The 15,736-nt window shown below is 36.8% G+C and overlaps 1 protein-coding gene across 1 annotated transcript; it reads left to right on the top strand.

Annotated features, from left to right (window-relative positions):
• Positions 1-688: 688 nt before the first annotated feature.
• LOC104070776 (heterogeneous nuclear ribonucleoprotein L-like) lies at positions 689-15,715 on the top strand. Its single transcript, XM_009573618.1, is given in 9 exon segments — positions 689-801; positions 2,060-2,297; positions 6,689-6,774; positions 9,098-9,194; positions 9,282-9,354; positions 13,341-13,412; positions 15,054-15,097; positions 15,099-15,287; positions 15,446-15,715. Coding segments are annotated over 8 exon segments (918 nt in total). The 5' UTR covers positions 689-801; positions 2,060-2,066; the 3' UTR covers positions 15,572-15,715.
• Positions 15,716-15,736: the final 21 nt, after the last annotated feature.

The following is a 15,736-nucleotide window of genomic DNA, read 5'->3' as shown; positions in this document are numbered from 1 at the left end:
CTGTGTGCTAATTTATGACAGCTGAATCTGTTAATGGTAGTCAGTCTTGGGGTGAAAAGAGAGAGCATGCCCATATGTACAGAAATTGCGAGTTTTTAAAAACATGTATGAAGGGTGTTCAGAATTAGAAAGGAGATTGTGTTTATTTCAAGTATAGTACTGAGCTGGCATTTTCTTGCATTGTGGGGCACAGCTCCGCGTACATGAGAAAAATAATCAATTTTCATTCAGTTTACTGATAGCCTTTGTTTGTTCTTGCCTTTTTATCCCCCCAGCCTGTCTCAAACAAGTAGCATAAACAAACAGGAAGAGTGTCAGAAATATTTTAGCTATTGTGTATGTCTGAGTATTTTTTTTTTTTTATAAATCCTTTTAACGAATAGGGCAGAAGACCTCCTGCAATTCAACCAAGTGTTAAATAGGCGCTTTTTTATTAGAAAAATGTTGTCTGTGCAAACACATTAATTAAATCTACAAAGCATTTTATTTTAAGTAGATTTCAGCAACTGAACTTGGCAATCTGTTTGGAAAGAAAAGTTAAATTATTTAAAATATGCTTGGATTGTACATTTAGATGGCTGCTTCTGGACCCAGTGTAGTGTCTGCCAAATACTTAATTTTAGTTAATGATAGCAGTATTCCTTGTTCTATGTTGAATTCTAAAATGTCATTTCGTTGCTAGGATGCTGGGGGAAGTCATCACAAAGTCTCTGTTTCTCCTGTTGTCCATGTCCGAGGGCTGTGTGAATCAGTTGTGGAAGCAGATCTTGTGGAAGCTCTTGAAAAGTTTGGAACCATATGGTATGTCAAACAGTGTAAAGTCATGTCTCTGGACAAGTTGGGAGCATTACTTAAAAGTCTCTTGGACCTCTTTAAATACATTATGATAGCCATTTGAAATCCAGAACTTAGTTAATAGTAAAGCATGAAGATTTTCTAGCTGTGTGAAGATTCTGTGTTTCTGAACATGGCAAGTCTGGTCAAGCAGAGTTACACTGTCTGCATGCCCTAGTGTCTGCTATCAGACTTCAGTAGCACAGCTAGTCCTGGCCTTAGTATGAGCTGTAGCTAAACTGAATTGTAGAACAGCACGAGGGTGGTTGTCTTGATACAAGTAAGTATACCAAAAATAAGGATGGGCTGCAGAGCAGATGATGCTTTTTCTATGGTGTCGTATGGGAGGAGTGCTTGTGATGTGGTAGGACCTTCAGAATGAGATTCAGAGAAAGCCCCTTCAAAGGTCATACAGCCTAAAGATTCCTCATGTGTGAACAAAATAGTAAAGGTGAATGGGTAGAGCCAGCTTATTCTGAGTTTTGAGTGCTTCTTTCAAGTAAATGCATCTACTGAAGTTAAATAGGGTTTGTCAATAGTACAATAGTATTTTTCACTGCTTTAATATTCAAATAATTGAATTATACTTGTGCCAGTATCTTTAATAAATAAATAAAATTAAGTGAGCACAAGCTTGTTCAGGAATACAAATAGGTACATTTTAGCCTGAGTGTTTTACTTTTCAAAAACTTAATCAGCTGACAAAGCTTCTTGAGTTTGTCTGTGTCTGAATTTGGTTAACTAGAATACTTCTGTTTATTTCCTCTAAGGTAGTTTTGTGTCAAAAATAATATTTTAAATTTCTTACATTAAACATCTTTGCTCTTGCTATTGACTTTGAATGTGTTTTATAATTTGCATTTACTTTGATCCTTTACCTCATAAATGGCTTTAGCAAGTTTTTTTTAATATTAATTGTAGTTCTAGTAAGTTAGTAAATGATTAACTGTTTGTTGTATTGGTTGAACGTTTTTATGCATTAAACTTTTTCAGGAAAACAACTGCTTATTACTTTTTATCTTATAGCTGCATTTCTTTGCTTTGTGCAAATGCTTTAGAAATGTGTTGACCAGGTTTGGGAAGTGCGAGCAGGGAGGTCTACCTTCATTTTATGTCCTTGTTAGGAATTGTTTATATATCATATATCGTATCATATATAACTGGGACTTTGGAGTTGTTTTGAGTAAGCATATAGGAAAACTTACTGTAATGTTTCTCTCACCAGCTATGTCATGATGATGCCATTTAAGCGCCAGGCGCTGGTGGAGTTTGAAAACGTAGAAAGTGCGAAGAAATGTGTAACGTTTGCAGCAGATGAACCTGTATACATTGCTGGACAGCAAGCCTTTTTCAACTACTCAACAAGTAAGAGGATTACTCGGCCAGGGAACACTGATGACCCATCTGGTGGAAATAAAGTTCTCCTGTTGTCAATTCAGAATCCTCTCTACCCAATTACAGTGGTATGTTTCTTCTTTTATTTCTTTTTTAATAAAATAATGAAAGGCAGGGAGCAGCAATCTCTGTTACATTATTTCCATTGTGTACTATTTATTAAAATTGTACACTGTTAACTTGAGTCAGGAATTAAATTTACCTACCAAAGCTTTACACCATGTTCACATAAGTAACATGCATATTCTGGAAAAAAGGTTTTTTGAGATGATTGAGTCTTCTACAGATATTTTGCAATACATTTGAAGTTTTCAGTGGTCAGGATTTTGAAATGTTTAAGTTGCTAAATGCTTCTGAAATATTTCCAAATGTGTTGCCACAACATCAGGAATGTCATTTAGCTTTTAGGCTCTGAGTGGTGTATGTTTAAATAGCAAGTAGTTTTTCCAGTAGGAGGGGTTATTTTATTGCGGTCCTTCATTCTTAAGTATTTCTTTTGTGGAAAGTGGAAAGCTTTATCTGTTGATGGTCAACTCCAGTTTGATGGAATCTTCCTCGCTTTAATTTGGGCTGATACATTTTACTTTTCAGTATTTCAAGTCATACCATATATACAGTTGCATCCTAATTTATTGCCATCTATTTATGGCACATATGCATGTTTTTTTAATGATACAGATATTTTTTGCTAGTATTAAATGCATGTTTTCTCATGCATTGAATGCTTGTATTTTTCACAGAGATTTTATAGTACATGTAGAACTGCACAGAAATATGTCAGGAAAAATTTTAAAAGTGCTTTAAGCAGACTTGTAATACTGTGATACAAGTATAAGTTACTTGTTCTCAGGGAAGTATATAGGACAGTATGGATCAATCAAAGTGTTTGGGTTGTGTGGAATGATATAACTTAATATGCAAATATTAAGTTTTGTTTAATGTGCCGTACATTATGTTAGCAAATTGACTGAAACTTAGTATTCCTGAAATTAATTCAAGGAGTCAGTTCCATATCATGCTTTTTGCTTCACTGTATTGTGAATATTGATAAGTTTTTGCCTGTTGATTCATTAGTGGATGATGAATTTTCTTTCTCCTGTTGGTTTTCTTTATAGAAAAGCATGGCAAGGTATGAGCTGCTTTTTCATCAGTGTTTAAAAATATACCTGCTTTGAGCTGTGTGAACAAATCCACTGATTAAGTTAAAGTATTCTTTGCATGTGACTGTAATACAAATTTTGGAAACTACGTTTCATTCATACATTTTAAATTTGGCATGCCTGAGCAGCTGAGTTGAACATAGATACTTGAGGAAACCGGTAGCAGAAGTGTTGTTCTGGGCTAGGAGAGTTTCATGGAAATTCTAAGGATGAAGCCTCTGGCACAGTAGCTCCTTTTTGAAAACAACCAACCAATATCACCTCTTCCTTCCCGCTGCCCCCAATTGCTTGTCTAGAGTATACCAATGAGCACTAGGAGCAGACAGATTTCCAGAATCACTTGCAAGCGTCAGAGCTCATTGAAGATAGCGTAGACTAGTAGAGTCATAGCAACTGGGAAGATCAATTGTACCCATAACAGCTAGGAATGTGATGAGAAAAATAAAAATTTTGCACTTGGCCAATGGGTTAAAGAAACAGTTAACTTAAGAATGCCTCAGGCAAAGTCTGCATTATTAAAAAAAAAAAACAAAACACAAACCAAAAAACCCCACGAAACAAAAAAAAAACCACCAAAAACCCCACAAAGTCCAACATCACCTCTTTCTCTTCAACATTTTTCTCTCCTTAAGTTTGAACGACAGTTAGATGAAATAGATGAAAAATTGCAACCAGTTTTAAGTGACAAGTCTGAATAACTGCCATAAACTGTTCCATAGTTGTTAAGACCTTTTTTTTTTCAAAACAAGATAAAGTTTTTGCAGAGAAATTGGTCTGCTCAACGGCATCTTGTGGAAAAAGCTAAATTGTTCTGAAATTTTGCTGCAGCTTATTTCCTCCATTACAATTGTGACCTGCTGCTTTCCTAGCAGAATTTTTTAGAGGGGTGTGGCAGTGAAGGGCAAGAAGGGCAAGTTAACTGTATTTAATTCCTGATTAGTTTCCACCCCTTTGTGATGGGGGGTTGGTGTTTTGAAAAAGTTTTGCCTAATGTGTCATATATAGGTCTTCGAAGTTCTGTTTCCCAGTTTCCTTATCTGTGGGCAGAACTTTGTCAGGGATTTGTCTGTAAGAACAAATTTGTCTGTTCAAACAGACCTTCTTAAAGTGACCCCTGCTGCTGCAGTCATTACTGTCTGTTCAGCTATACCTCAGCTGTTGCCTCTTAGTTCTGTCTTACCTTCTAAACCTTCTGTACGTGCATGCAGAAGGTGTGGTATGCCTTGGCAATTGAAATCTTTTAAACTTAACTATCAACTTCTGAGATTAAGTTGCTATACCTCCTTTTTCATGATATTCTAGTATGTATATAATGCTAGTGTTAATTTTTTGTTTAAAATATCCCATGTGACTGTATCTTGTGAATCACTTGATTGATTTGGTAATCTAAAGTAGCTGAATTAAAAAAAAAAAAAAAAAATCAAGCTGTGTGTGCCTGCTGGCTAACGACACTGATGGCATTTTTGAGTAGAGCTTACATTCTGAAAGACAACTTTTTTTTTTTTTTTTTAAATTAAGCTGTGAGGAAATCTTTTGAGAGACAAATTGTGAAAGAAAGTCATATGCCTGAAAACTAATGTCATCTGGAGCTGGAAAGTTTTCAGGACTCTCTTCACCCAAACAAGAGGAGATGGAGGGCAGCTGTTTGTGCTATTGAGTGTGCATAGGAAATATACCTATAAATGATCTCATAAATCTTACTTTTGGTTCAGGCTGCTTGAATCCTTTCTAAAAATATCTGTCCATCTTCTGAAAATCTTAAGGTTGACAATCTTCTCTGCTTGCTTCATGTAGCTATGCAAAACCCTCACTTGAGTGTCTGGAGCAAGGCCCCTAAGCATGGAATGTTTTTTGTTTGTTGTGGGTTTTTTTTGTTTCTTTTTTTTTTTCAGTGGTAATCTGCCATATATTAAAGCTTATGGTACTTTATATAAGCCAGGACTTACACCACTGCAGCTGTAGTCAGCAATAAGACATCCTCTTTTTCTAGTTTCTTGTTGGGGGTGGGGTGGGGGTGGTGTATGTGGGGGTGTGTTTGTTTCATTTTTAAGACATCCAGCATGCCCCCCACCCCTTTGACTCCCAATTGCTCCACTATTCTGCAGAACATAATAATAAATACTATACATACTTCCTTTCCCCCTTGTCCCCCAAATAAACCTGAGGATGTACACTAAGATCTTGGATTGATCATTTTGGAAGTATTTGGTTTAGATATAAAGAAAGGGAGGGAAGAATAGATTGTGGTACAGTGTTTCACTGATATGTCAGTGTCTTTGCCTGCTAGGTTTAGCTATGAAACTGGCTGTCTAGTAAAGCTTATGTGCTTTAGTTGTTTGAACATGATCTAACAGGTGAATTGTTTCAAGAAATCACGGTTCCTGTTTGTTCAGGTTCTCAAGCCTGAGTCTTAGGAATTCTGAGTATGGGTGTATAACCTCTCTAAAATAAACTTATTTCTCTTGGCCAGATTCATGCTGGAGACTAGTTTCTGGTACCATGATGTCTGAATTGTTAGGTGTAATCGACTGTTGTTTGAGATACTCCTAGCACCACATCATAAGCCTGGCCTGATGTGCAGTAAGGCGAGCTTTTGTCCTTACTGTTTGGTTCCTCTGCAGCACTGAAGATGGTCTTGAATTTTATTGGTTCCTTCTAATATAGACAAATGCTGGTGAAAGCAGAGTGTTAACAATGAGTTTGCATGAATCCAGTGTTTCCTGTCGGAAGTCTTCTCTGCCTTAAGTGGAGAAGCACAGCAACCATTTGCAGTGTCTTTGATTCAGGTGAATAGATTGAAATTCTACTTTTGATAAGCTACCTAAGCTTACATCATGGACTACCCTTGGTTACTCTTCTGAAAATGAACATGAACAATTAAAAAAAACTCTCAGCTGCTAGATTCTTATGAAATGAAATGTGCTATAACTACAGTGTCACCTTGTCTCTCTGGTTTGGTAAAACTACTGCCGTGCCTGCTTAAAACGGAGCACAGCTTGAGCCATGGATGCAATTACTGGGTCTTAACACAGTTGAAGATACTCATTAAACTAATGTTTGCATGAGTACTTCTTACAGAATTTTCTTCCTGTTTTTCAGATTTGACTGCCTGTACTATATTAATCCATAAAAATGCTAATCATGAATGTATAAATTGTGTAGGGATAATTATAAATGAAAAGTCAACAAGCCTTTTCTTCACTCTTTGGCATTTAAATGCCAATGCAAGAAAATGTTCTGTGGACCTAAAGTGTTTGAAATGTCACATCTGACTAAAATATTTTTTTCTTCTTCCTTAGGATGTCTTGTATACTGTGTGCAACCCTGTTGGAAAAGTTCAGCGCATTGTTATATTCAAGAGAAATGGAATACAAGCTATGGTTGAATATCCTTTTTGAGTGTGATGATCTTTTTTTTTTTCTGTAGGTTCTTGACTGCAGATGGGATTTAACATGAGACTGTCAGAAAAATACTGTGTAATTTTGAGACCAAATTATTTTTTGATTTCTATCTAAGACATGGTAATTTCTAATTTCTATATGTCTATAAGACAGAACAGCACTTACACAACTCATCTTTATAGGAAAATGACATTGTCAACAATGGTCTTGATAACCATGTTTATAGGTGGCCCTAAGGCTAATAGTTGCAGACATGAAATATTTCATAGATTTGACAACACATTGTACACAAAAGTTTCATGGCTTCTGCCTGTGTTGATACTCAAGAAATGGCAAAGGGGTTGCAGAGGTACAGTTTGACTTCTTCAGACTCTTCTACAGTAGTTCTAATATATACTACTTGTCTTACTATTCTGATTTTAATAAAGCACGAGACCAACTTAGGCCTCCTTGACCTGTTTATCATGTGTTGAGGAAATTCTCTGCTCTGTTATCCTACTGTTTACTGTATTTGTAGCATTAAGTTATACATGGGATGAATGGTCAGAGTTGTTAATATGTTACTGCGGTTTGCGAAGTCCAAAGTCTGATATGATTACGCCTTAGTTTATAAAACTCTGATAGCCCTCTTCCTAGAGACTGATTACCCTCCATTTCTGAGCTGTTATCTGGACAAAATTGTACCAAAATCTCAGAAATTTTTTTGTGATTTCAGATGCTACCGATGTGGCAGGCTTTATTAGTGGGTCACTTCTGTAACATATGACTTAACCAGTGGCTGCATTGATGATTTGCCAAGCAAAAAGAATTACCCTGACTTCCATAAGAGCAAACTAATTGCTGTTTATCTATGTGGAAGACTTAAACTGTGTGTCCTAACAGACAGTAGTTTGACTTACTATGAAAGTGTGTTGAGTTTGTGGTAAGCGGTGTTGTCTGGATCAGATGACTTGTACAGCTGGGGGTTGTTCTGCATCTTGTGAAAGATTAGGGAAGTTGTGGGGAGGATCCTGCACATACTCTGAAACTACCATACTTCTGTCCTTTGAATTAAATTTTGCAACATGCCTTTTATTAAAAACAAAAACATCGAGCAATTGAAAGAAAACTCACAAATGTGAGCAAAGTAATGCAGCAGTGTAGGTAAACAGTTTGGTGGGGGTGGGGGGGGAGCGGAAAGTGAGCTTCAAGCTTTGTCTGAAAAGTTCAAAAATTTACTCGAATTTCAATGCTAATTGCAGTACCCATTACTTTTGCAATGTGCTCCCACAGTTCTAGCCAGTGTCAAACAATTTCTTAGAGGTCTGGGAAGCTTAACTTTTCTCACTTTTAAATTCCACAGTGAACCTACATCACCTTGGAAGAAGTTGGGCTGCAGGAATGTGGTAAAACACAAGGGATATGCTGTTGATACAAACTACTTTCAAAATTTCGTTGAATTATATCAAAGGATGGCACAAAATGTCTGGTCTGCTGCAAGGTTCGGGCTTTCTGATACCATATGTTATTGAGTATTTATGAGATCATGGATTGCCATGTGCCAAGGCTCAGGTACATTTTTCTGCTAGTCATAGAACTAATCTTGGAGTGTGTAGCGGATGTGAAATAACCTTCATGTTGGAGCCTGGTTACATACATCTGCCTTGAGCAGTGGATTTAAAGCAACCTGCTTGTTGTATTTTTTGATGCAAGATGATTATTGTTCATTCAAAATATCTCTCTTAGTTCTGTGGTTTTATTTGGCTAACAAGCTAAAAAGGGCATACTCTTACTTGGCTCTTTTCAGTGTAAAGTAACTTTTGAGTTCATGTTCTCCCTGTCCATAAGTCTCTAGCTAATGCTAGCTGTGAGAAGGGATGCATTATCTTCAGTCACGCCTTCTCGCCCCCAAGCTCTGATCCCTTCCCAAATGATGCAGGTTGAACTTTCCCTTCAAACTTTACCTTCAAATATTCTTGCTGGTAACTTTCTGCGTCCTCTGATGAAAATTACTAAATTCAGCAGAATATCCCCTTCCAAACGGCATAAACTCGGAGCGTAAACAAAGCTTGTATCTATATAGTCCACACTGAAGAATTTACTAATTTATGAATAGTCTCATTATGTGCTGCTTACATCTCAAAAACAAATGCTTAACATAAGTTGAACTCATATATACTTGTTGGTAATTTTATATTAAAGTCTGTATAGGGTGCTTGTAAGGTATACAGTAGTGAAATATCTGCAGGCTACAAAAATAAAGCCATATCAGAAGAAAGGGACATGAATGAGACACCTGGGGAAAAAAATCCTTAACGTGATGTGTATGTTTGAATCCGTGTTTTGCGCCCAGAAGGCGAAGGCTGCACTCAATGGAGCAGATATCTATGCAGGATGCTGCACACTAAAAATTGAATATGCAAGGGTAATGCTTGGACCTTCTCTTTAATTTTACTGGAAAAATATATATAATCAAGATTTAATCTTTTTCACTTTTACTTTATTTGAACAGCCAACTCGACTTAATGTCATTAGAAACGACAACGATAGTTGGGACTACACTAAACCATATCTGGGCCGACGAGGTAGGTTTTCATATGTTATCACTGTAGATGTTTGACTATACTAATGACAATCCTTCATACGTGGTCAGGCTGTATCGCAGTAGTCATTTCAAAGCAAGCCAGTGCTGCTGAAGGCTGTGTTCACAAGCCAGGAAATTAACCCTGAGCCCTAGTGCCCCCTACTGCCGTGTGCTTGAGCCACTTAGTTCAACAAGGAGCCCACACCTGCAAGCACCTTCGCAATTCTCAAGGACTTGCATTTCTCCAAGCAGCTCTCTCTCTTTGGAGGAGAGGAAACCTGGTACAGACTATTCCTTACAAACTACAAACTTGCACACTGCTTCTCCTTCGAAAGAACTCTTTTTTCCCCTATGTTGGACAAGTCATTAAGAAGGATAGAGGACTTCAGCAGGCTGACTCTACACTTCATCATGCACCACATCGGCATCAGCAAAAAAAAAAACCAAACAAACAAAAAAACCCTCTGAAAAAACTCAGACTTGCAATTCACCTTGTCTGCATACTGCATGCACCACCACCACAAGTTTTTAAAGGAGGACACTTTCAGTACTTCAGATTTGTATGGGATGAATAACATGATAGACTGTACCCATTCTGTTCAAGTTTGTATGTATGCTGGTCTTATTTCCCTTAAAATTACAACTGAAAAATTGAGAACCTCCAAAATTGAGAACCTCTCTTGTTGATATCATTGATGCTGTAATCTTTTTATTACTTGCTGTATGTGCGAGTTGCATTCAGTCTTAACAGTGTAAATATTGTCTAGTGGTAGGGAAATTTAATCCTTATCTGTAGATAGTTGGAACTGAGCAGTGCAATGTCAGATAGGTTCCCTCAGTTATATTTAAGTATTAAAATAGGGAGATTCATAATTGGTGCAGGCATACTGTCTCTTAAGTACTCAGCTGTAAAAATTACCAGACCTTAACTCATGTCAGTGGAAACTATGACTATATATGTAAAGACAAACTGCTGTGTAGCCTAACTCCTGTAAAGTGTTTATTAAAAAAAAACCAAAACAAAACCTGTAACTATTGAGTGCAGTGTTCAGAAACTTATGTACAATAATGTGTGCAATGTAAAGTTAGAAAAGTGAAGACAATGTGTCCAAGACAGAGTATCTACTTATCAAAGGCTATATGAGAACCAGGGCTTTGGCCGTCTCAGGTGATACGCACTTTCAAAGTAATTCTGCAGAGACACTGGGCTTGTAAAACTGTTGTACATCTAAAAACTTAGGGCTTGAATTTTCAAAATGAAGTTCTTGTAAAAAGTTAACAAGGGAGCTACAGTATTGGTTGCAGCTTGTAGATTATGACTATTTGTATAAGGATTCAAATTTTTTTCTCAAATTCCTGAGTTAAAAAAGGAATTTTGAAGAAACTCAAGGGCAAGAAAAAAATCTGAAGGTTTGAATTTGAAAAATCTGAAGGATTAATTTGACCCTCATATGTTTTGATCATTGCAGTGTTTGGAGGCTGATTTGTAACATTATGCATCTAATTACATTATGTAATTGGTCTGCAGATAGATATGGCTGTATGAACTAAATGTTCCCCAAGCTAGAGAAAACAGTGGAAAATGGAAAAACTTAGGATAGGTACAGCTTGCTCTTTCTCCAGAACTCTCTCTATTCTTTTATTTTCCTTTTGTTACTTTGACTGCCTGACTCTATTTTCTACATCACTCTACTATACGTAAGAGGAAAAGAATTAGACATGTATTTTATATGTATCTATATATCATGCTATATTGTATATAGCATGATTTTTTGTTTACTATGGCCCACATCTATTTATCTAGAAAATGGGAATATAAATTGTTGAATGAACACTGAAATGTACTTGAGAAAGCAGGCATCTAGAGCAATTTTGCCCATAAAGTAATCCAGGAGTCTTTTTTGGAGGGGGCGGGGAGAGAGAGAGAGAGAGATTGATTTCGTGTTTGTGCTTCAACTTACTCTTGCAGCAGTGTTGTTTGGCTTTTGAACTTAATGTGACCCGAACTGTAGGGATCTGACTGCAGCAAGTAAGATCTTAGTCCAAAGGAATTTCATTCTGAGGACAGGCATGCTAATACATCCTTTCAGAATTTCACACAACCCCCCCTTCAAGTCTTAGGAAGGAAATGCATTTGGCTAATGACTTTTTTTTTTTAAAGAACTGGGTTTAGTTCTTCAAAGTAACAAATTACAGACTTCCTTATAGGATTTCTCCACTTAAGTAAACCTCCTAACAAGTGCCTGCTGCTATGAACCCATATTGCATTAGACTGAACTGAAAAAAACACTTGACTTTTAGTATTCTACTTGCTTTTAGCCATAAAGTTCAAACTGTAGTTTGGAGCATTTCTTTTGGTGGTAGTACCAGCATACGCAGTGACTCAAGGACCTGATTTAAAAACAAAACCAAAAAACAACAAACCCCAAACTTAAACTAGGTTATAAAGAATCTTTCGTTTTGGAATTATTTTTAACATAGATCAGTTCTCATGTTTCAATGCCTGTTTGCGCAAGTGTTTGTACTGGCATAATTGAGGGACTTTGTTCAAGGAAGGAACAAGTATGGGGCAAGGAGAGAGCAGTGGACTACATCATCACGAGGAGGAAATATTTGTCAAACTGTATTCTCCCATAATTCTTTTATTTGAAGAATATGGTCCTTTACTATATTACTGTGTGCAGTTTCAAAGGATTTAGCTCCACAGACTGGAATTACAAACTTGATTTTTCTGAAAGATGATTACTGCATACAGTTTAAATGATCAAAATACTTGATATGACTGCCCATTTGCTTTCTAAAGCCAAGAACCAGAGCTGTTACCCTGAAAAGGGAACAGAAAAACAAAACTTGACAAAAGTAATCTTTCTTCTATATATTTGAAGGCATTCAGCACTGTTCTCTCTTCAGGCTTTATTGCCAAAGTAAATATCTGACTTGGAACCTGTCCTCAAAATCCTGAGCAGAAAGGGCACATGTGTTTTCATCTCCCACTGTTGTGTTGTCTAATGTGAATAGTTCGTTCTTCAGGGGAAATACCTCCAGCTGCTTTGGGCTGGAGTTGCCATTTTCAGCAGTCATACTTAAATTTCCTGGGAACTTTTGTAAACTGATAAATGTCTTGCCCATCTTTTCAAAATGGCTTTTTTAATTGTGAGAAATCAATTGTTGCTTACCACAAAGAAATCCGGAAGTTCAGATTTTCTTTGTCATGCAGCATGGATCTGGTTAGAAAATACAGCTTCGGCTGTGATGCACTGCTTTCCTCCAGTAATGTAGACCCCTTGCTTAACTTTGTATCCTAGAGAACTGGGTTTTCTTAAAGGATTGACTGTTGTTTAAATGCATTATTCAGTGATGTTTTTCTTCAATTGAACTGTTATATGCTGCTGATAATGCAATAATGTACAATCCTTTCAGCACGCCCATAAATAAGTAGGTGTTCTGTAAATATATATGTACACATATGTAATGCTCTCTGTTTACTGATTATGAAACCATGTAATACAGGTTGTTGTTGGCTTATGCTGAAACTTCTTGAAAGAAGCCCACTTTGAAAATGTGTTGCTGTTGAAGCTAATATTATGATTCAGGTACTGTCTTTCAAAAGTACTGCATTTCAAATTTGTTTTAAGAGACACATAGGTAAATCCTGCTGTATGGTGTTATCTATACTAATGTGTGGTGTCTGTTTAGGAAAACTATCGGGTATTTCCATAAACTTTCAATGTCTGCATCTTCTCATTGGCCATTGCCCCTAATCAATTTAAGTGCAATTTGTTATACAGATGGCAGTCTTTTAATTTTGGTGTCCCAGGGCTACAGCTTGTGGTTTTAGACATATAATGAATAAGAAATCGTTTATAAAATTAACAAGGACTCAAATTACCTTTTTGCTTCTTAACTAGAAGCTTTGTGTCTTAACTGGAGAAATCAAGTGCATAGTTGTGCATACTAAACTGTTTTCTTTCCCTTCCCACATGTTAGACAGAGGAAAGGGCCGCCAGAGGCAAGCTATTTTGGGAGAGCACCCATCATCATTTAGACATGATGGTTATGGTAAGTAACATAGGATGACAGGTGGTTATGATTTCTTTACATGTTATGTGGAATTCTAAATATTCAATCAATGCTTAACTGTGAACCCGTACAGCATGAGTGGTTCACTATTGTGCTGTACGTGCGGTGCTGTCAGTCCACGTTCTGAAAATGCTAGTGATACACTGAAATCTGCGTGCACTTATTGCTGTACCTCTTCCTTTCACGGAGAGCATCCGGCTCTACAAATTTGTTCCTTGGAAGAATGTCTCCCTTCAGTTGTAGTCACCCTAACAATGGATGGAAAATGACATCTGTACTGGGAAAGCGGTTTTCTTCTTGAAAATGGCAACATAGCTTGATCAATGGTTTGAAGCAACACAGAGCTCTTTCATGTTCTTGCATGCAAAGCTGTGAATTGTGGGCTTTGCACTTTCCTTCTAATTTAGCTAATTCTGAAAAGGTATAGCTATGTGACTTTATAAGAATGATGTTTTGGAATTAGTGCTATAAAGTGCTGCAGTTGTTACCAGTGCTATCTGTAAATGAAGATCTGCTGTCACTTTCATGTGTTGAGTTTCTCAGTATTGAGAAATCAATGTCCCCAGTTAGGTGTGTCTTTTCTAGTTATTTACTCTCTTAACTGTCAGATGCAATGTGATTTGTCTTGCTTCTTTCTTTGCAAATGTATTTATGATATTTTACAATGTAGGTTGACCTTCTACCTACTCTTTCCAAAGGTTCTTCAGATCTCCAGAATTTCTAAGTTCCGTCTTGTATTCACTGATGTTCTTTTTTCATTCTTCTGATATAGCCTTCTACCTTAAGTAATGTGGCTGTCTCTTCCTATGCCACTGTCTCCCTCTCATTACTGTTTTTTGCTGGGGGAAAAAAGGACAAAAGGTTCCTTTTATACTTGGCTTATGTGAATTTCACATTATTTTTGTCTCAGAAGAACAGGGATCCTCTCCTTGGTCTGTAATACTGATGTTTTCTATAAACAGAAGTATTGCATACTAATAATGTCTCTTCAGTGAAACTTGTCGCTTCACCTGTAGTAGAAAATAGGGCAGCTTCATTTTGCATTAATGCAGGCGTTTAAGTATTCGTGTTTCTTCCAAATGAGCTGTTTGTAGAAAGGCAGTCTTCTGAATTAATCTCTTGTCTCTGGAAAAGAGCTGTGTCATCTCTTCTCCTGACCTCTGGCTAAAAGTTCACTCCTTTTGGTTTGTTTTCCCTACTTTGTAATATTCTTTCTTAGTGTCATGTAGCTCTATAAGTAGACATGGCAATATTGCTGAAGGTTTATTTTAAATATTTCTTCTGATAGGTTTATGTTCAAATATTTTTTATGGTGCAGGGAAGATACTATTTTTATAATTACTGAAATACCTTTTTTCACTTGCGTATAAAAACCATGAAACAGCTCCTTCCTTCTAGTATGGTAATGTAGGAAGAGTCTTGGAACATAAAAGGGAATAGAAGAGGGGGTTTTTTGTTTGGTGGTTTTTTTTTTTTAGTTGGAAAAAGAATTAATGGAAACTGCTGTAATGTTGTTCTCCCCCTCCTTTAAATATGCATTACGTATGTGGGCTTTAATGCATGATTAAGTAGTGAAACTTGTTTCAAACAATATGAAAGCATGGTCTTTCATCTTCTTAGGGTCACATGGTCCTTTGTTGCCCTTGCCGAGCCGGTCCCTGGGGGAGCCGGTACCGAATGGGATCTCGGGACACCCCAGAACTTGTTGCTTATCCGTTGCCCCAGGCATCCTCCTCTTACATGCATGGTGGAAATCCTTCTGGGTCAGTTGTCATGGTTAGTGGGTTGCATCAGCTAAAGATGAACTGTTCAAGGGTCTTCAACCTGTTCTGCTTGTATGGAAACATTGAGAAGGTACGGCATAATTTATTAGAAACTTGGAACTACTATAGTAATTTTAATTGTTTTGGAAAAAGCCTGGCTGAGATGGTCTAAAAATATTTCCTAATAACTTACAAAACTCTTGGTTGGGCTGTTTGTTGCAAAGTCTTTTTTTCTGTTATCTATCTTAGGTGAAATTTATGAAGACTATTCCAGGCACGGCACTGGTTGAAATGGGTGATGAGTATGCTGTGGAAAGAGCTGTCACACATCTCAACAATGTCAAGTTATTTGGAAAGAGACTTAATGTCTGGTAAATATGTTTTATCAGATTAATAGTCTACCAGTGGGCAGATGGAATGAGGTTGCAGACCGACAATATCCCATTGTTCTGTTATCATTGTTGGAGTTATGATTTCCAATTTGCAACTCTTATTTATTTATTACTATTTATAATTTTATTTATTATTATTTTATTTATA

The sequence above is a fragment of the Fulmarus glacialis genome, unplaced genomic scaffold (genome assembly GCF_000690835.1).
Source record: "Fulmarus glacialis isolate BGI_N327 unplaced genomic scaffold, ASM69083v1 scaffold40632, whole genome shotgun sequence".
NCBI classification, from domain to species: Eukaryota; Metazoa; Chordata; class Aves; order Procellariiformes; family Procellariidae; genus Fulmarus; species Fulmarus glacialis.
This window is presented reverse-complemented; position numbering and strand designations above follow the sequence as displayed.